This window comes from Panulirus ornatus, chromosome 67 (genome assembly GCF_036320965.1).
Source record: "Panulirus ornatus isolate Po-2019 chromosome 67, ASM3632096v1, whole genome shotgun sequence".
Lineage (NCBI taxonomy): Eukaryota > Metazoa > Arthropoda > Malacostraca > Decapoda > Palinuridae > Panulirus > Panulirus ornatus.
In genome coordinates, this window is record NC_092290.1 from 1,854,420 (window position 1) to 1,877,200 (window position 22,781).

General features: G+C 45.5%; 1 protein-coding gene across 1 annotated transcript in view; it reads left to right on the plus strand.

Moving 5' to 3' along the window:
* The window catches only part of LOC139747062 (uncharacterized), a 146,319-nt gene that overhangs the window by 103,337 nt on the left and 20,201 nt on the right, over nt 1-22,781 (plus strand). The window contains exons 5-7 of the mRNA XM_071658848.1: nt 5,485-5,723; nt 7,457-7,567; nt 8,110-8,337. Of these exons, the coding sequence (XP_071514949.1) occupies nt 5,485-5,723; nt 7,457-7,567; nt 8,110-8,337 (578 nt within the window). The remainder of the gene's footprint in view (nt 1-5,484; nt 5,724-7,456; nt 7,568-8,109; nt 8,338-22,781) is intronic.

Sequence of the window (22,781 nt, forward strand, 5' to 3'; positions counted from 1 at the left end):
GAGACAGTTTACTTTTACTGTAGCAGAGTAAAGGAGGTGGTTCTCCTTCACTGCAGCAGTGACAACATAGGTTTTATATCACACAGACACTGTGCAGCCACTTCATAAATCCACACAAGTTATTTAGTTATACGAAATAGATTGATTTCGAGAGATAATGTGTATACTTCAAGTTTCTTTATATATATATATATATATATATATATATATATATATATATATATATATATATATATATATATATATATATATTCAAAAGCTGATTCATGTAAAAATTTATTTCTTAACATCTTCAGCACATCAATATTTCATGAGGAATGTAATTACCTCTCTAAGTAATTACCCATAATATCAATACATAAAAAACATAATTAAGCCATTGTAGTCGAGGCAGGATGACTTGTGGATGTGATTGATCCTGAAGCCGAGGGTTCGAATCCCATCTCCCTCACGGGTAAATGGCTTCAGATCTCTCCCGGCCAATTATTAAGATAAGGTCTCCCAAGGCAACAGGGGTAGCTATTCCAAAATTGCCTCACCATAAATTGGCAGCCAATTATAGAAGACCAATAACTTAACGGAATAATTTTACCGCTAGTTTGGGTGCTGCCTCCCGGTAGACCGTCCAAGCAAAATAAGATATACTTTGCTTCCCTTTGTATGGTATATTTGTGTATATATAGATGGAAATAAAACACAGAGACTCCCGCTTCTCCAAAATGTCCATCAGTTTTGAAAATCTGGGGCTATTGCGTTGATGAAGACTAACTGACTTTCATTGTCCATCACATAACTTTAAGTCTGAAGAGTATGTCAGCAAAGTTCTCCAGTGTATGAAGGTCACAGAGACACTTTACCTACGCTAAGGACAAGGGGTTACGTCAACACTGTCGAAGATTAATTGTTATAGACGAACTGTGAAGCTGCAACAGTACAACAATATTTGGTATTTGATGATCATCTGAACGTGGTACGTATCATGGTCCACCACGTACACCAAGGCCACTAGGGACGTCACGGACACAAAGCCATCACGGACACGAGGCAGTCACGCACCAACAGCAAAGTAGTTCTCACCACTGCTCACACTCTCCCTCTCATCACTGCTGCTACTCTCACACAATGACTCAGAAAGTTTGAGGATCATGGGAAGGAGGTGATTGGGGAAGGGGGGAGGGAGGGGGAAGGGAGGGGGTCATCGTGGTGGGAGGGGGGAGGGGGGGCAAGGGGGCTCTGTCTCTCTCAAACTTTTCTTTGTCAGTGATGGTGCGCAGCGAGTGGGGGAGGGGAGCGTTGCCACATTATGAGTTATAGAATTCATGTTCTGTGCCCGATCCTACTTCTACTGCTGCTAGTTATAGTAGTAGTAGTAGTAGTACTAGTTAGAGGTCATGATAACAATGATAATAATAATAATAATAATACTAATAATAACAATAATAATAATAATAATGATAATATAGGAGCATCATTACCTTCAACACAACACCCACCTACACATCATCTTTTGTTTTCATCAAGTTAGTCCTTGGAGTAGTTTTGTTTACATTGTCTTTTTTCGTGTTTCTAACTCGTTTTTCCTTCATGACCGTAACTACCTCAAGGTCACCATCGTCCTCAACAACACCATCGTCCAAATGGCGGTCAAACTCTCATGTGAGAAGTCCTACACACACACACACACACACACACACACACACACACACACACACACCTACTGCTGGAGATATTCGTTCCCCTCGCCCCAGGACACACCCCTCTTCCTTCCCCTCAAAACACCACGCCCTTCACTCCAGGACGGTATCCTTCACCCAGGACACAGGATCCAAGTCCCTCCAGCTGCATCAAGCCTTTCACATATTTTCCTCAAGAGTCCTCAGGTAATATTGGAGAGCCATTCCCTCGCCCCAGGGGACTACCTTCCTCCCTACGGGAAGCTGGGGTGGGCTCTCGGGTCATGTCTGGGGTGTCAGGGGAGACATGCACTCGGTATGAAGGGGAAGACATGGCACAGCACCAGCCTCTATCCCTGAGTTAAAGCTTCTCCCACGAGAAGGACTTCTGAAAGTGATGTACATGGTCACACGTCTGAACGTAGGTGTTGTATACGGTCACACGTCTGAACGTAGGTGTTGTATACGGTTACACGTCTGAACGTAGGTGTTGTATACGGTTTACACGTCTGAACGTAGGTGTTGTATACGTTTACACGTCTGAACGTAGGTGTTGTATACGTTTACACGTCTGAACGTAGGTGTTGTATACGGTTACACGTCTGAACGTAGGTGTTGTATATACGGTCACACGTCTGAACGTAAGGAGCTAGAGTCACTCTGGAAGGCTTAGTGTCCCAGCGTGAACGACAGAGAATCCGTCATGTTGCTGAGGTAGGTCCTGGTCCTCAGCACACCTGCTCGTGTCATTCTTCATGCTTGTTTTCCAGCCTTAGTGAACGGCTTCACGTCAGCGTCTAAGCAATTCTTCCTTCTTGTTTTCATCAATATAAGATACCGTATTGTGCTACAACAGAGTAACACATGGCTCTACACGAAAATATCTGTCACCTGAACTTTTTCCAGAATAACAACTCACATGGCAGAACCAACAACACATCAAACCATTCCAGTCATAACATTTCGGATTAACCGCAGATGTTAATACCAGGTTTAACATTAAACCCAGATAATGATCGTACCCAGGTTATACGATAAGGTATTAAACCCGGGTATTCAACATGTAAATTTCATTCACGCATAGCTAGAGCTTTCGATTTCAAAGAGAGAGAGAGAGAGAGAGAGAGAGAGAGAGAGAGAGAGAGAGAGAGAGAGAGAGAGAGAGAGAGAGAGAGAGAGAAGCGGCCACTGTATTAGTCCACGCGGGACTGGTTGAGGGCGCTGACTGACACGAGTCAGTTAAACCCAATCTAAACCATTAAACACAAGAACATTGACGCCGTTCGGCACTCTGTGGCACCTCCCTGAGGGCGCGGGGGGAGATGTCTACCTAAGGAGAGCGGACGCTGGGACACAGGCGACCATGTCTGTCTGTCTCCCAGGATCGAACCCTGGCACGTGGAATCGAGAGTCCTGTCGTAGTCCACCATATACCGAACCCAACACAGCTGGTGTGCCACATGTAGTCCAGGACTACCTGGAAGGCACGAGCCAAGGCTGCTGGTGTGTCTCGCGCTGGACCTTGATCGTGCATTCCATTCTTCCTCCTCCTTCAGACGGAGACATACTTCACACGACGATCAACGAGACAAACCGAGGAATGACGATAAGAAACGCAGGGCATGAAGGAGTAAACTGAGGCAGTTGTGACACGTAAAGAAAGATGAATGAATGATGTATACCTGTAGCCACGGACGTCAGAAGACATCAATGTATCCTTCACCAGAGGCCATATTCACACTGGGGTCTCGTACCTTCTCCTCACAATGTCTCGAAACTGTTTCACTAGTAAAAGCCTCGCCTGCAATCCTCCCGCTGTGTGTATGAATCCTCCCAGAAATATGAAAAAAGAAAAAAAATATCAACGCCGGAAGCTGCTACTATTGGTCTTTCCCGGGAGGCTCAGATCATAAGTCTTGGGAGAAAAGGCAGATGATAACCTAACTGCCAGATATGCTCGCTGGAGGCGGTGTAATGAATACCAGTGTCTCATAAACTCGTTCAAAATAATGTTTCAAATTACTCGCAACAAAGACGGCCGGCTTGTGCTGGGAGCCGGGGAGTTACAGCTGAAATACAGTTCACTACAGTTCTCATTTACTGTAAAACATGAGACTTACGGATATTTCACGATTCTATTTTTTTCTTTCGTTGTGTTGGATGTTCCAGTAACAGACAAAATTCCTTATCGACGATGGGCCTTTAAAAACCCATTAAAAATGGACTAAAGAGATTAATGTAAGAGGAGAGGAAGGAAAATCATTTAATGGTTTTTATGGAGGAGCTAAACCTGATTTTTAAGAAGCATCAGGTCGAAGTGTTGGGAGAAAGATGAGTTAAAGAATCACAGAGTTTAGTGACGTGGGGAAAGGGTCAGGTCGAAGCTGTTAGAAAAGACAGATGAAGACAAGGGTTCAAACGCTGGCCGGTGTAAGGGAGGAAACAGACATTGTAACGACCCACACTAGAACTGTCAACGGCTGCACAGTAACCAATCATAGGACGCAGTGGCCGAGTAAAAAGTGGTCTAGGTAATGGTGGGGCACACACAAGCAGCCACTTCTCAGGAAAATCAACCGGAGTGATATCTGTGGGATATGGAAAGAGAACCAACACTGCGGCGGAGGGCAGCTGAGTTGAGTTATATGATCATCTTGGGAGAGTTGATAAGACGGATTCCCATGTAAGGTAAAACCTCCCTAGATGTGGGAGAAGGACTCCTCTCGAGAACATATTAATACTTTCTCAGAATAGAATCCCCACCTACACAGGAACCCCACTTTCTAAGAAACAAATTTGTCTCTGTATGTAAGGTGAGATTATCCAGAGAGGTTAGGTATCACGGTGATACCAAACATATTTAGTCTGCTGAGAGGTGGAATGACCCATTCATTACAACAGGGAGTAAATTGTGAGGAGGGTTTTGTAAAGTAATGGGAGTAAATTGTGAGGGGGGGGGGGTTGTAAAGTAATGGGAGTAAATTGGGTTTGGAAGCGTCAAATATAACTAAGTTACGTCTACCCTACTGGGAAATCCTTTAGTCTTCCTGGTCTATTGTATAAAGTTACTGACTCGCAGACTATGGAATATTTGACTCAAATGTGTTGATGACTACGAGTTAAAATGATGATCTAATTCGCGATTCTTAATTGAAAGAATGTATTATTTCCATATATCATTATTTTCTTAGTTACTTGTTTCATTAGAGACGATGCTAAATCTGCGATTATGAAATTCCAACATGTCTTTACATAGCGTAAACATAATCCGTCAGTACGTTATAAGAGAACAGCAGAAAGGGATAAGTTACTTTCCTTTACAGACAGTTCTAACTTACATTAACATCCATAACCTGAATTCATTCGTTAAATCATTTCACACGGCATTACAGAATGACCAAGTATGATTCCCACACGTATTAGTACTTTCCAAACTATCGTACATTGTCAGTATGTGTGTGTATGATGATCCCTGCCGGAGAGAGATTGAAGGCTATACAGCTGTGCCAGGTTCTCTGAACAACTAATTAGTCTGGTGATCACTTCTACAATTAATGGGTCTCCAAAGTTGCTTATTAATGGTACCTCCCTTAGGAACTGGAGTTTGTGGGGGCAATAACATGGTCGTGTGTGTGTGTGTAAGAGAGAGAGAGAGAGAGAGAGAGAAAGAGAGAGAGAGAGAGAGAGAGAGAGAGAGAGAGAGAGAGAGAGAGAGAGAGAGAGAGAGAGAGAGAGAGAGAGAGAGAGAGAGAGAGAGAGAGCTATCACTACCACACACATAATAAAGCCAGGTTCTTCGTCTCTCCCACAGCTACGACACGCGAGCCACGCTCGACACTAACGCTACCACCACCACCGTCAGCAGCAACAGCATCAGCAGCCTGGGCCACAGCAGCGGCGAGGAGTCCAAGGAGCGACGGTTCCTGGAGTCGGGAGGGACGACCCTCGTAATCCGGGGTGTGAGGGAAGACGACCACGCCGAGTACAGGTGCCGTGTTCATTTCCGGCTCTCGCCCACCTGGACGCAGCGGCTCCTCCTCCTCGTGCCTGGTGAGTGTGTGGCGAGGCAGGGAAGGGCAGGAGGGTGTCGGGGCTGAGGGACCCGAGTGTGTTACAATACAAGGGATCCCTCACATCCGCACAGCCCCGACTATGACCCTTGTGTTCATGTCATATTATATGTTGAATTCTCAAATGGTAATCGTACTGACTTCCCCAATGGCTGAGCCTGTTCCACGAATCCATAACTGTTGGCGAAGCAGCGCTTCCTCACATCCCTCTGTCCACAACTCTTGCCTAACTTCCAGCTGTGTCGTCTTGTTCTGGGCTCTCCTGGTATCACACCAATGTTCTGTGATAACGTCGTCATGGCCTCTCAGAAATCTATATACAATCACATTTTTTTTTTTTTTTTTTCAAACTATTCGCCATTTCCCGCATCAGCAAGGTAGCGTTAAGAACAGAGGACTGGGCCTCTGAGGGAACATCCTCACCTGGCCCCCTTCTCTGTTCCTTTTTTTGGAAAATTAAAAAAAAAGAAAAGAGGGGAGGATTTCCAGCCCCCCGCTCTCTCCCCTTTTAGTCGCCTTCTACGACACACAGGGAATACGTGGGAAGTATTCTTTCTCCCCTATCCCCAGGGATAACAATCACATTGTCTTCTCTTATTCTTTTCTTCCGTAGTGGACAGACTGAGGGCCTCCCTCTTCTCTTCGTAGCTCTGTCCATTCTATTTTGGTGTTGTTCTTGTCGCATTCCTTTAGACCCTCTCCAGCAATTCAATGTGGTCCTTCAGGTAAGGGGGACCAGGACTGGTGCGGTATACTCCAACTCAGAGTAATGTAGTACGTCTTTATGTCTCCTGGAATATCTCTCAATTGTTTAGAAACGCAATTTTGACACACCATAATACATGTACCTCCCTCACGTCCTTCTCAAGTGATCTTCGGCGTGATGTTAACCCCTTCCTCCCTCTCATAACACTGTACCTCCCACATTACGGTACCCTCGCCGTCCAACGTTTCTAAACCCAATTTCATCCACCTGACCTTACATTTACCAGCATCAAATTTCACAAGCCATTAGTCCCACCACTGTTGCACCCTGTCCAGGATCTTTGCATCATTTTTCCCAGTCGCTGTTGCTTTGCACTTCCTTCATACTGTCAAGCAAACATATTTAGGCAATAATCTACCACGTCTGGGAAATCGATTGCATGAATCAGGAAATGTACTGGCCTTAGTACTGTGTGTGTGCGTATATGTGTGTGTGTGTGTGTGTGTGTGTGTGTGTGTGTGTGTGTGTGTGTGTGTGTGTGTAAAATTGAACATTAATTTCATTACTTTTCAGCGTAGTTTATATTTTTCAAATACACATAAAACAATTTTTATCATTACTTTATGAAACAGAATTGAAACTAGACAATCAAATTTAACAGTCCATAATAAATTCCATTCCAGCAAAACTATATAAAGCATATAAAGCATATGTATGTCATATATAGGTAAGAGCTCAGCATATATATATATATATATATATATATATATATATATATATATATATATATATATATATATATATATATATATATATATATATATACATATATATATATAGATAGATAGATAGATAGAGATAGATAGATAGATAGATAGATAGAGATAGATAGATAGAGAGAGAGAGAGAGAGAGAGAGAGAGAGAGAGAGAGAGAGAGTTGGTCAAGCTTTCTCTTGCGTTGTACAACATGAGGGGTCGTGACCTGACTTGTGTATGACCCTAACAGAGGCGGTGGAAGGCGTGACGTTGCAGGACGCGTCGGGGAAGGTGGTCAGGGAGAGGCTGGAGCCCCTGGCGGAGGGGGACAACCTCACGCTCACCTGCCACGCCTCACACGGTAAGTCCTGCCTCACCTCACACTCACCTACCTGACACACACACACACACACACACACACACACACACACACTGACAACATCCTAAGACATTATAATTTAAAAACCCTCCCATCTTAGTTCTCAGTCCAACTGTCTCTACATTGGATTATTCACATCACAGTAAAGCTGAACTTTTCAGAATATAAAACTTTCTGAGGCAACTTTTGCTAGTTGGAGTTGAGGCGTATGTGAGAAACTGCATCATAGATGGCGTTGGTATCACGTTACTCACCTGTATCACGATCTGCTTCTTGTCTGTGAAGAGACACATAACCAAACTGAATATGGTGTTATTTCACCTTCAAAAGCCTTCGAAAATCACTTCTTTTAAATCTATTTCCTCTTGGATTGTTTTGTAATTCCTCTTTCACGAACTTTATTGATTTTTCTCTTTTGTTCTGATATTTTTCTTCACTCGTTTTCTTTTCTATTTTCTTTCTCATTCTGCATGTGATCCCGTGTTCTTCTACGGCGCCTACAGCAGGAGTCCCTCCCCACACAGGGTCGATGAGTGTGGTCAGCCTGATCTGGCTGCTGGAAGGGCGGGAACTCGACTCCACGTGGGCGTCGGCGGGCGAGGGCGTGGTGGTGAACCAGCTGCAGATCGTGGGCGTAGAACAGGGGCTCAGGGGCGCCCACCTGGCGTGCCGTCTGACCACAGTGACGGACTCTGACCACACCCACACCGCTGCCAACATCACCTACCGCTCAGCCATCATCGCCATGTTCTGTGAGTAGGCAACCCCTACGGGTACCTCTTCCTTACTCAAGCTGGCAACCAGCGGGTCCTCTTCCTCACTGATGAAGGCAACCAGAGGGCCCGCTTTCTAACCCAAGCTGAGCTTTATTTGTGGACATAACTTAGGCATTTATCATCTTCTTTCTTCCTCAAGCTTAGAAAGTTATTCCCTCGCCACGGGTCTTCTTAATGAAGTTAAGCTTTACATGTGGCTAAGAGTTAAGGAGTTATTCTCGCGTATCTCTCCTGTAGATTACTTTCTGCCATGGTGTACACCACTTGTGTTGTAACTTCTGGAATCATGAAACAGTAATCCTTCTTTCTCAAGATATCTGAGTAATTCATCATTACTTTAGAACACAGTCTCGTATGAGTATTGTGAGCCAACCATCACCGTCTTGTGAGTCTTTCGTAGCTGAGTCTGAGTCATATCTCGGGGTAGACAGCTTTTACCGGCATCACATGTGACCTTCATGTGATATACACCGGCAGGTCCACAGACCTGGCTTTCACCTAATGTGACCTGAGGGATCCCGGCGTAACCTGCAGCGTCTGAGGCCTGTGTAACCTGTATGGACTCTGACCTCTATGACCCGTGTGGACACTGACCTCTGTGACCTATATAGGCTTTGCTTTATCCTCTTGACCTGCTTTCACAAGAGCGGTGGAACTCAGAGCACAGATGACTCCTTATGATCGTGAGTTCAGATGATCTATGAAAGAATGATGTATAGAATTGGAACTTCTTAATGTTATAAACTATCAGGGATCAGCCGACTTATCCATCGAGTATATAATGAGTTGAAAACAGCTACACACATTTAGCTCCGTCCCCATGTGTAACGGTTCGAGTAAGGCGAAGCCACAAACGAAGCAAGCGGGACATGGATGAGTCTGTGTAGACCACAAGAGGACAAGATCAGTAAGCTGAGAGTTTTCGTTGACACTAACCCAAGGTCGGGCAACCACAGTCTACCGTAAGAATTGACGTTACACCTCGACGAGACGGGAAGGCAACACAGAATGGAATTTTTCCCTGATGAAAAACCAATATCGTGGCATCACAGATGCAATCTCCGGAGAGGATGTGACACCCCTGTCAGCGGCCATGGCTCAAACGTAAACAAATCAAATCTTTCCAAACCTCTCCCTCCTCAACCCTGACGTGTATATGGATCCTTGACCAGGAATTAAGGAAGGGGAGGAACGAAAGCTTCCGAGTAATCCTACTAAAACCTTCACGCGGACCATCGCCACACGGGCGAGTATTTACTGACTGGGAGAATCATGTAATGGTTTAGGCCCTCTGGTCTCTGCTGTACACGTGAGGAAGAAGCTACAGATGTCTGGGCACCCGCCACAATCCCCAGGGCTTCTAGCCACAGTCCTGCAGCATCCTTCAGGGCGATACAGAACCAGGGGTGACCAGAGGAGTCATCCTGAAACACTGGACCAGTTTTCTCAGCGTCGACCCGACTCGATAAATCCTCCAGACAGCGAAGCACTGAGATAACAGTGGAATGACCCGTGTTGACCTGAGGATTCGATGACACCCTAATGACATAGAGGTCAGTGAATAAAGGTCAATACAAATCTAGGTCAATGGTCACGCGTCTCTTAACCCAGGCTTCAGTCCCTCTCCCCACCTGAGCGAGGTCGTGTGTTGCTCAGGTGCCCACCATCTACCGTTACCTGTATCTTTAGTCATTACTCACATCCAGTGGCACAGTCACGTGCCTACCTTAGAATCATGATTCACCGGGGCACAGGAAGACTTACCGTTAATCCTTATTAAAACAGATGTATCTGTTTCCGTTTATATACAGCAGGAGGGAATCCTCTAGGCCGGCACAGCTGTTAAGTAGATTTGAACAATGGGGAAGGGGGGTCCTGACTGGCCCTCTCTCGCTAGACCATCACCACGGACTTCGTCACCCTCCCGCTCTCACCAGCACACTCCCGCTCTCACCAGCTCACTCCCGCTCTCACCAGTATCCACTCTCACCTCTACTCTCCTTTACATAAGCCAGCCCGACATCCAAACTCTCCCCTGTACATATTACCTTCATTTCAACTGACCCTTGTTAATCGTACCTTACACTCCACATTCGCACTTCCCATTCATAATCACACTAAACTTTCGCACTTTACACGCACCATTACTCTCAACGTTCGCACCTTAACACTCCACATTCACATTCTCCATTCTCACTTTACAATCAATATTCGGATTTTACAATAAAACTTTCGCACTTTTCGAGTCCACACCACACTTAACTTTCACGACCGCAACCCAACATTTCGCACCTCACATCCAACATTATTTCCTCTCCACGACCCACAAGGCACCTGCATCATACAAGAATATTTAGCGACGACCGAATAAATCAGTTGAAGATCTAGCAGAATGTATTGATCAGGATACACAATGGCGTTCAAGACTGGGTGTAAAGGGCGTAAACTGGGAGGGCGGGAGGAAGAGGGTGAAGGAGAACGAGACAACTTACGTTACCTAATTAGTCCAACTGTCACACTTAATTAGATCGTTCCCCCGCGACCTGTTGTGGCGGCCGTAAACAACCAAAGACAATCACATCTCCACCACACGTCACCAACAACCACAGACAACCACGACTCACCACACGTCACCACCAACCACAGACAACCACGACTCATCACAAGTTACCATCAACCACAGACAACCACGACTCACCACACGTCACCACCAGCCACAGACAACCACGACTCATCACAAGTTACCATCAACCACAGACAACCACGACTCACCACACGTCACCACCAGCCACAGACAACCACGACTCATCACAAGTTACCATCAACCACAGACAACCACGACTCATCACACGTCACCACCAGCCACAGACAACCACGACTCATCACAAGTTACCATCAACCACAGACAACCACGACTCATCACCAAGAGTCGCCTACAAGCAAGCGGTTAACCATAACAACCAAGAGGGGAGAGGTGGAGGTGGCGTGGTTGTGATCACACAGACTGCGTCTCTGCTTCTGATTGTAGTGGGTCATGAGTCTTCGAGCACAAGGACCAAGTCTTTGGAGGCGAGGCCATGATGGCCCGCTGGATAATGTGGGCCATTGTTCAGGTGGACTGAGTTACTGGGCCACCCACGATCATGGCCAAGGTCTGGGGTAGTTGAAGGTCATTTCTTGGGTAATATGAGGTCAAGTGGAGATCATGTCAAGGGTTATTTGAGTTATTAGGGTTGTTAACGGGTGCTTGGAGGTCACGCGCAGGGCAGGTCACAGGTCATGTGGGGTTAACCTGGAGATCAACTATGGAGAGTTGAGCATCGTTTTGAGGGTAGTTAGGTCATTGGAAGGGGACCAGAGGTCATTTAGAAGCCATACATAACTCCTACCCATATAAACATAGATCACTCGTAGAAAACTAGAGCAGAGATGCCACCTGTAGGACCAGGAAAGGTCAATTAGGATTAAGGTCAGCTGGAGGTAGTCAGAAGTTACATGCAATATAATCAAAGGTCACTTGGCAAGAGAGGATATGTAAAAGGCAATTAAATCTTGTGACAGTTACTTGGTAGTCAGAGGCTTAACAGGGGAGGTTCACAAGGGGTAGGCTCACCAGTGGGAGGCTGGAAGTACTAACAGGCAAATTATGGGTCACATGGTAATAACAGCAGACATTGTAAAACGACACATATGCCAGCTGGACAGAACGATACATCTACATACATCAAGATAACATTGAGGCCCGATGTAGTCAGCAGGATAATCACCTGAGGTTGACCTATATATTACGAGGCCAGGCTGGGTACGAGCACGTCATCCACACCTTCCCTTCATCCCTGGTCTTCACCCCGCCTGGTCCAGCACCCAAACCACGGGGGCTCGAGCCGTGAGAGAATGCAATTTATCCGACCGCTATACTCCGGGTAGCCATTTATCAAACTATCCCCCGGGGAGAGAATGAACAAGTGAGCAGGCAACCCGAACCTAGATTCGAACTCGGCGCCACGCAGATTCGTACCCTGATCCATTAACCAGTGCACCACGGAGGGTATATAATTGTATATTACTTGAATGTTACCTCAGAGTTATACTTCAGTGCTGTAATTCAGAGGTGGTTAGGAAATTACTTAATTGCCGACGATCTGTTACGTGCCTACTAATGACCGTGGCGGTGCGAATGATAAAAAGGCATAATTGCCTCTCTTATCACGGGTAATTAAACACAATCTGGTTAGTGTGCTAGAATATTGCCTGATGGTCGGCGGTACGTGGGAGTAGCGTGTTACTCTGGCCTTATGGGTGGGTTAGAGACATCTAGGGTCACCATCATTATCATCCCCTGACGATCATGTTCATCATCACTGAGGAAGACGAGGTGGTCCACATGGGAGAGGTCCACATAATACTGACCTCCTACTGATAACTTCTTAAAGCACATGGTGTATATACGGCCAAAACAGAGATCAGGCAACAAACATACCTAGCAGTCCGCATCTGTATAAACGATAACACACACACACACAGACACACACACACACACACACACACACACACACACACACACACACACACACACACACACATACTACAGTGAAAGTCTTAAGCCTGTGGATTTCAAGTCATACCACAGGAAATCCTGAGATAATAAGAAAACATATCTCAAGGCTTGGCTTCCCTTGCACACCCGCCCTCCATCCCCATCCCCTAACTCTCTCTCTCTCTCTCTCTCTCTCTCTCTCTCTCTCTCTCTCTCTCTCTCTCTCAACACGGGCAGCATAACTCCTCATCCTCGCCACAAATGCTGTGAGGCGGGAGCGTCCCCAGACGCCCTGGGTGTAGCACGGCTTCAGATGCCTCGAAATATCGTAAAGAACTGCTAGTGTGTGTGTGTGTGTGTGTGTGTGTGTGTGTGTGTGTGTGTGTGTGTGTGCGTGCGTGTCTGTGTGTGTGCGTGCGTGTCTGTGTGTGTGAGGTCGACCCTTGTGTTCGGAGCGTTATGAACCACTCAATACTGCAAAGGTTCAGGCAGTATCGGAAGTTGTGATGGCGACTCGTTCGACCCCCTCTTGAAACATTGACCTGGAGAGTTATGTACGAGCCACTCACTTATTTACTGGACGACCCGCTCCATCTTCCTTCAGGCCACAAAGTTAACAAATGTACCATCACAGGTGTCACCTTTATCTGTGAAGAACATACTGGCTTTCTCGAAAGATTCCTATTGAAAATGTGGCTTGGATATATTAATGTAATCAAAATTTCACCTTCGTTTTGATATATATATATATATATATATATATATATATATATATATATATATATATATATATATATATATATATATATATATTTTGCGAGGTAGCGCAAGGAAACAGACGAAAGAAATGGCCCAACCCCCCCCATACACATGTACATACACACGTCCACACACGCAAATATACATACCTACACAGCTTTCCATGGTTTACCCCAGACGCTTCACATGCCTTGATTCAATCCACTGACAGCACGTCAACCCCTGTATACCACATCGCTCCAATTCACTCTATTCCTTGCCCTCCTTTCACCCTCCTGCATGTTCAGGCCCCGATCACACAAAATCCTTTTCACTCCATCTTTCCACCTCCAATTTGGTCTCCCTCTTCTCCTCCTTCCCTCCACCTCCGACACATATATCCTCTTGGTCAATCTTTCCTCACTCATTCTCTCCATGTGCCCAAACCATTTCAAAACACCCTCTTCTGCTCTCTCAACCACGCTCTTTTTATTTCCACACATCTCTCTTACCCTTACGTTACTTACTCGATCAAACCACCTCACACCACACATTGTCCTCAAACATCTCATTTCCAGCACATCCATCCTCCTACGCACAACTCTATCCATAGCCCACGCCTCGCAACCATACAACATTGTTGGAACTACTATTCCTTCAAACATACCCATTTTTGCTTTCCGGGATAATGTTCTCGACTTCCACACATTTTTCAAGGCTCCCAAAATTTTCGCCCCTCCCCCACCCTATGATCCACTTCCGCTTCCATGGTTCCATCCGCTGACAGATCCACTCCCAGATATCTAAAACACTTCACTTCCTCCAGCCTCTCACCATTCAAACTCACCTCCCAATTGACTTGACCCTCAACCCTACTGTACCTAATAACCTTGCTCTTATTGACATTTACTCTTAACTTTCTTCTTCCACACACTTTACCAAACTCCGTCACCAGCTTCTGCAGTTTCTCACATGAATCCGCCACCAGCGCTGTATCATCAGCGAACAACAACTGACTCACTTCCCAAGCTCTCTCATCCCCAACAGATATATATATATATATATCTCATCTCTCTGAGTAATAATCTTGAATTAGATTTCTCAATGATTATTTTCCTTTGGATCTTCGTTTTATCATATACGTTGTCTTTCATTTTCGTGTCTGTCATCTGAGTTAGACCTACGGATCGGTCCCCAGCATCAGCGCTGGTGTTGTAGTTCCCTGGTGTGGCTGCCCAGGCCGGGAGAGGGCCCGTGGTGGTGATCCCAAGGGACCCAGTACGTCCCGGCCAGGCTGTGCCAGTAACAAGTTAATTAACATTAATCACATTATCTTCGGTTTCTCATGCGAACCTGCCACCAATACGCTCACTGAACTCCCACTCTCTCTCTCATGGGAGGGAATGATGCTGGCTGCTTCGTTACCGAGCGATCACACGACCCTTGGAACACGGTGCTACGACCTTCAGGACGACCTGATGATCGATAAGCAAGACGGCACGGCGTTTAAGGACGACGATACGATCCCTGACCGTGACGGCACGACCTTTAAAAGCCCGTCGGTATAACCCTTGAGCACAGCGGTACGACCCTTGAATATAACGGTGCAACCATCGGATACGATGGCCTGTCCTCAGACTTGATCTAATATGGGTCAGGTCGACAGCCAAGCCATTATACCCAAACGTCGTAAAGTCGTACTCAAAGATCGCACCGTCTTACTGAAGGATCATATCATCGTGGTGATGGATCATATCATCGATCTTAACGGTTATATATCGTCGTGCTCGAAGGTCGTGCCGTCGTGCTCGAGGATCGAACCTTCTCGACCTAAAGGGGTTATATCGTTGTGTTTAAGGTGATGATACCAGAAGGGCTCATCATGTGTGGCTTTGCATGATGTTGCTGTGCTATCCGTCGCTACGTGGGGGATGTCTGTACACAACCTGGCCTCAGCCTGAACCTTCCAGCCTGAATGTTGTGGATAGCTCTGGTGGATAGCAACATCCAACAGTCGCTGAGCCACAACACGATCCATCCCTCAGACATTCTGAAATAATGAAACAACTGAAGATCATGTCAGTAACATACCGGGGTACTGAACACCGTTCGACGCTGTGATAACACGGCAACCCAAGTCTAGATGATCTTTGCCTTGCTGGTCAACCCCTCACTACATGTGGCTGGGGGATCCAGGTGGGAGACACCACATTAAAAATCCCCAGTGACGGAGAGCGAGACCCCAGTAATGATAATGCCTCGTCCTCCCCAGGACGACTGACTTGTGGGGTATCAACGCTGTAATACTGACCCAGCTTATCTCACCAGGCAGCTGGAGGGAAGAGTGTGTCACACCACAGCCTCAGGATCCACCATCTCGACCATAAGGCTGGTCGACAAATACCATAAATTGGGGATCACACACTAGCTCGACTAAACAGTCCCGGATAAGAGAGCAACCCTCCTTGTTATCCGGATGGCCTTCTAAACCATTCCGGATAAGGGAACAACTGTCCCTGTCATCCGGACGGCTCCCACCACCAATCCGGATAAGACGGCAGAGTGACTGTCATCCAGGCAGCTGAGCCACAATCGTGGAAGTCTCTTGGGGTGTGTTGCAGCCGGCGCCTCCAGCAGTGTCAGCCGCTGGTGCCAGACCCCGAGGAGGGATGCTAGGCTCCCCATGGAAAGTAACAGGTCCCCCAAGGGGAGTGCCAGATCCCGAGGGGACCACCTGGCGACCCTCTGGTTCGCTAGTCATGTCTGCCGCCATATCACCACCATCTGGTTCGCTAGACATGTTTACCCCCGGATCACAAAGCGACCCTCTGGTTCGCTAACTGTGTTTGCCACCAGGAGAGAGCACTATGCCAGCAAAAGCAGACATAAAAGATTTTTCGTTATGTTTCCTTAATCTTATTGTGCCGGACGGAGCAGCTCATACTGGTGGGCCTGGTGAGCACCACCACCCGGGGAGGGTGGCCTGGGGGAATGTGGCCCCGGAGGAAGGCGACAAGAGAAGGTGGAAAAGTCACCTGCAGAAAAGATGTGTAAGGTCAAAGGTCAGGGTCAATGGTTACGCTCTTAGGGGTGGAAGGCAGTGACCCCCAGACACAAGGGAATTGTGAAAGAATCTACAAGGAGGTCTCCCCAGACACGTCAGGCGAAGGACTGGGGAAGGAGAGGTAAAATGTGAGAGACGTGAACAGGTATGGGTTGGTTCCGGGTGCCCCAAGCAGATATGGGTGGCTTGCGGGGATCCCAAGCAGGTGTGGATGGGCTCTGCTGTGTTTCTTATTCTCTTCATATCCTTGTCTCCCCCCCCCCCCCAAAAAAAAGAGAGAAAATCACTCCTTGTTTTCCTTTATTTTTCCTCGTCTTTGTCTTGCTCTGTCTCTCCTTGTCTTACTCTGTCTCTCCTCCTCCTTGTCTTCCTGTCTCTCCTCTTCCTTGTCTTCCTCTGTCTCTCCTCCTCCTTGTCTTCCTCTGTCTCTCCTCTTCCATGTCTGCCTCCGTCTCTCCTCCTTGTCTTTCTCTGTCTCTCCTCCTCTTTTTCTTCTGTCTCTCCTTCTCCTTGTCTTGCTCTGTCTCTCCTCCTCCTTGTCTTCCTGTCTCTCCTCTTCCTTGTCTTCCTCTGTCTCTCCTCCTCCATGTCTTCCTCTGTCTCTCCTCCTCCTTGTCTTCATCTGTCTCTCCTCCTCCTCGTCTTCCTCTGTCTCTCCTCCTCCTTGTCTTCCTCTGTCTCTCCTCCTCCTTGTCTTCCTCTGTCTCTCCTCCTCCTTGTCTTCCTCTGTCTCTCCTCCTCCTTGTCTTCCTGTCTCTCCTCCTCCTTGTCTTCCTGTCTCTCCTCCTCCTTGTCTTCCTCTGTCTCTCCTCCTCCTTGTCTTCCTCTGTCTCTCCTCCTCCTTGTCTTCCTCTGTCTCTCCTCCTCCTTATCTTCCTCTGTCTCTCCTCCTCCTTGTCTTCCTCTATCTCTCCTCCTTCTTGTCTTCCTCTGTCTCTCCTCCTCCTTGTCTTCCTCTATCTCTCCTCCTCCTTGTCTTCCTCTGTCTCTCCTCCTCCTTGTCTTCCTCTTCCACAGTCTCCACGTGTCTTGCTCCTCCTTGACTCCTCCGTTATTTACAGCCATCTTCATCCCTCCACCAGGGAGTAGTATTACCACACCAGTTATTGGACGGACGACCACACGACCATCTCCCAGGATGTCGTCTCTCCTACCTCCTGGGTCGTTCCTCCCACCTCCTAATATTGCCAACACAAGGTTTCCAACATAGCCAACACAAGGCTCTCAACACAGGCAATACGAGCCTCGCAACACAAACAGAACAGACCTTGCTCGTCTCTCAACACAGCCAACACACGATTTCCAACACGAGGCTAACACCATAGGCAAAGTAAGCCGCCGGCTCCCCGGCTATGAACCAGGTCATCAGAATACATCAATAGATTACTGTATTGACCTTGCGGCCTCTGCCACCTGTTGCGCTGTATGAGGGAATGAAGAACACATGAAAAATCTTTTAACTGTATATTAATGATCTGTTGATACAGCACTGGTGGCAGATCCAAGTGAGAAAATGCAGAAGTTGGTAACTGAACTGATAGAGTGTGTGAAAGGAGAAAGTTGAGAGTAAATGTGAATGAAAGCAAGGTAATTAAGTTTAGCAGGGTTGAGGGACAGGTTAGTTGGGGTGTGAGTTTGAATGGAGAAAAATTGGAGGAAGTGAAGCGTTTTTGATATCTGGGAGTGGGCATGGCAGTGAATGTAACCATGGAAGCGGAAGTGAGTCATAGGGAGGGTGAGGGGCGAAGGTTCTGGGAGCATGGAAGAATGTGTGGAAAGAAAAAGCATTATCTGGAAGGGCAAAAATGGGAATGTTTGAAGGTGAAGTAGTTCTAACAATATTATATAGATGCGAGGCATGGGATATAGATCGGATTGTTCGGAGGAGGGTGGATGTGTTGGAAATGAAATGTTTGAGGACAATATGTGGTGTGAGATGGTTTTATCGAGTCAGTAATGGAGGGGTAAGAGAGATCAGTGGTAATAAAAATAGTGTGGTTGAAAGCGCAGAAAAGGGTGTTCTGAAATGGTTTGGACGTATGAAGAGAATGAGTAAGGGGAGGTTGACAAAGAGGATATATATGTCAGAAGTGGAGGGAACAAGGAAAACGGGGAGACCAAATTGGAGGTGGAAGGATGGAGTGAAAAAGATTTTGAGTGATCGGGGCCTGAACATGCAAGAGAGAAACGCGTGCACAGGATAGAGTAAACTGAAACGATGTGGTATACTGGGGTCGACGTGCTGTCAATGGACTGTGCCAAGGCATGTGAAGCATCCGGGGTAAACCATGAAAAGGTCTGTGGGGCCTAGCTGTGGACAGGGAGCTGTATAGACGTGAGATGTGCCCTTCGTCTGTTCCTTGCAATACCTCGCTAACGGAGGTAACGGCGATCAAGTATGAAAAGATAGGATGTGTCCATCCTGGAAGATAGTTGCGATCTTTCTCCTTTATGTGCTTTGTGTGACATATCTGAGGTAGCAGTCAACATTACGTTGTTGTGGAGCGCTGGTAAAGAACGATGCTGGAGACATATAAATGGACACATAAGTATATTCATATGCATATACTGACACACAAAACACGGTCACAAGCACTCACAAATATATATATATGGGGAAATACAGACAGACAGACGGACAGTTACACACACACACACACACACACACACACACACACACACACACACACACACACGCCACTGGTGTAGTGTTATCATGCAAGACTCCCATTCTCTTTGTTCAGGAGAAGGGCCTTACAAGCATAAAACTCGCTGCCCGTACAATACAAACTGGTAATTGCACTTGGTGTACTAGTAAGCGTTACTGACCATGGGTCAGCACACTCTCATGGATTCGAATCCTGGGATAAGGGAGTCGACCTACACCCAAGGAAAGCGTTAATATCCCTAAGTAATCAAAGACAGTGGAGAAGTGTGGAATGTGGAGCACAGTGTGGAGGGTGTGCTGGTGTGGGGAGGAGTGAAGCCTCCATGACAGACCATAAGTGATGGGATCATTTGATCTAGAAAGCTGGACAACTGACTGATCGACAGACAAACATATATTAAGCAGGCAAACACGTAGACATAAACAAATACAGAGGAGTTAGTCAGAGAACAAATACGTAAAGATAGAAACAAATACTCTGGTCTGTAGAAAAGGGGACCAGGTGAGGATATTCCCTCAGAGGCCCAGTCCTCTGTTCTTAACGCTACCTTGCTAATGCGGGACATGGCGAATAGTTTGAAAGAAAGAAAAAGAAACAAATATATATATGTCCGTAATTAAATATCCTTCCGTAATATTTGCAGAACAATCTCAAAAGACTTTTAAGGACCCGCTTATTTTTTGGGTCACTTACAGAGGGACTAATTAAAATCGTAGCAGGACAAAGCAGAAATACTGCTGGTTGCCTCAGCTCTTTATTGTATTAAGAGTGACAGTTTAATGTGAGGAAATGTTGGCAGAGTCTGAGATTGGAGTAATTCTCCTGACAGTTTGCCCAGTAGTTGCCTAGTGTAACAATGAAACAAATACGACGGGGTGGGAACACTAGCCATTGGAGCGAATAATAAAAGATATTTGATAATACATATTTTTGATTTAAAGAATATCTTGATATAAATAGAAAAACTATATACATTTATACCCTGGAAACAAGACGATAAGAGCCTCTAGTAATCTTGAGGACTTTACTGCTTGTCACAATTAACAACACCTCAATAAAAACAGACTTTCTTTACTGGAAATCAATAACATTCAGGTGATCAAACTGATAACCATATTGATAACATAGTCTGGCTGCAGCCTCCATAAGAACACCAGGAAACGTACCGTCATTCGGAAGAACGGCCTTATGGGCTATATTTCAGAAAGATACTCACACCCCAATCTCTATAATGAGGTTATATGTTTAGAAAAACGTGGGATACAGAGCCAGGTTATACGGGTGGCATGATATAATTCTCCCACATGGGCATTATAAATATGCTAAGCCTTACGTAGGGCAGGCAATATGTTACACACACGGAAATTATACATCGCAGGCCACACACTGATCTTTATGGTTAGGATTCCCATGTTCTACTTCATATTTATGGTTAGGATTCCCATGTTCTACTTCATATTTATGGTTAGGATTCCCATGTTCTACTTCATATTTATGACATAAGGAGCCGATTGATTTCCCGTTTTCCATAACCGCTATCCAAGAGGTTGGGACCTCAGGTTGCTGGGAAATTCAACAAAACATCAACAAAGAAATGTGTTAGAAATATATGATATATATATATATATATATATATATATATATATATATATATATATATATATATATATATATATATATATATATATATATATACACGAATATAGTGCATATGAACGCGCCCTTTCACAGAACACACAATACCCTCCAACAGCCGGGACTCGAACCCATCATAGCAGAGCGGATAGTGTTCCCTGCTACCTCGCAAAAGGTTCTGGGTTATGAGATGTATTTGTTAATAGTCGGGGTACATAAACCTAGCTATCACCTTCCCTCGGGGCGGGGGTATACAGTGTTATCACACATCATCTATCATGTGGATGGATCAAAGTCCTACTCGTACACAAATCTCTACCTACCCTACGCACGATCGTCATTCAACCTAACATCAGCTCACGGTTAGTGACGCGATGTTTGAGTTATTTCTAGTAATAAAATAACACGAATGAGTGTAATAAAAGTTATGAAAGTAAAAATCTTGTTTCTACAATACGACCAAAAAGGGTAATGAATAACAAACTGAACGAAAATAAATGGGTAAAAAGAAAGTTAAACAATTAAAGAAACTGTCAGTCACACAGTAGCCAACCTGTTGTATACTTCATACGTACACTAACACACAACATACGTGTCAACACAGATGAACGAAAAGCATTTAGACTCGCCAGCTGAAGCTGTTTAGATAGATGACCAACAGCAGAAAAGTTAACAGATTACCCATGTGGTCTGTCGACCAGACCTGGGATAACAGTGAAACACCTTGCACTCTCTTTACGTAAGAGTTAACAATTATGTTATAACATCAACAATGTTGAATGTGATCTGCTAACATTTTTAAATACCATGATGCCTGTGTACGTACTATACCTTAACTATACATCATGCATACAGTTTCTGCGTTAATATATTTACTGGTTACAGACTGGTTATTAACCCACACATCGTTACACATAACCCACATATTTCCGTAAAATATGTAGGTTTTCTTTGTGCGCGTGTCTGTGTTTATGTTAGTAGCAGAGCCACCGGTAATGTATGCACATAATCATACCAATCCAGACAAATTATGTCAGAAAAATTTACAAGGTACATTTCCACGAACCATAAATTACTCTCTGCAAAACATCTAAACATAGGAAAATACTTATAATAAAAATTACGAAACTGAAGTGTGTGAACAACGTGCTAAACCCGTGTGTGTGTGTGTGTGTGTGTGTGTGTGTGTGTGTGTGTGTGTGTGCTTGGGGTCTTAGATTTCAGTTCGACTCTTTATTTTTCTCCGTTTTCATACATAAATAACGATACGACAAATAAACATGTGCTTGTATGAAAACAATGATATGAACGACCCTATAATAAACAAAAACAAAACTGGAATGAGCATGGTAAGGTTGGTTCCTTTATATATATATATATATATATATATATATATATATATATATATATATATATATATATATATATATATATATATAAAGTAATGTCTTGGTTTTGGTTAAGCGTGCGTGCAGGGGAAGGTGGAGTGTCGCAGGCCCCTCGTCCTGTGCAGTCAGTATAAACAGTTGGTTGTTATGCAAGAAGGGAGAGGACGAGAGAGGGGGCAGGGAGAGGCGGCGGGGAGATAAGGCTGGTCCTCAAGGGAGGCTGAGGAAGACAAAGGCTGGTGTGGGTCACTTGACGAACCCCCCCCTGAACGTGATGGTGTGAACGTGCGGTAGGACCTGACCTGACCTGACCTGCCAGGCCATCATATCACTTTCAATGGTCTCGTGTTCTCGTGCTCAAAGGGGTTGTACCATTGTACACAAGGGGC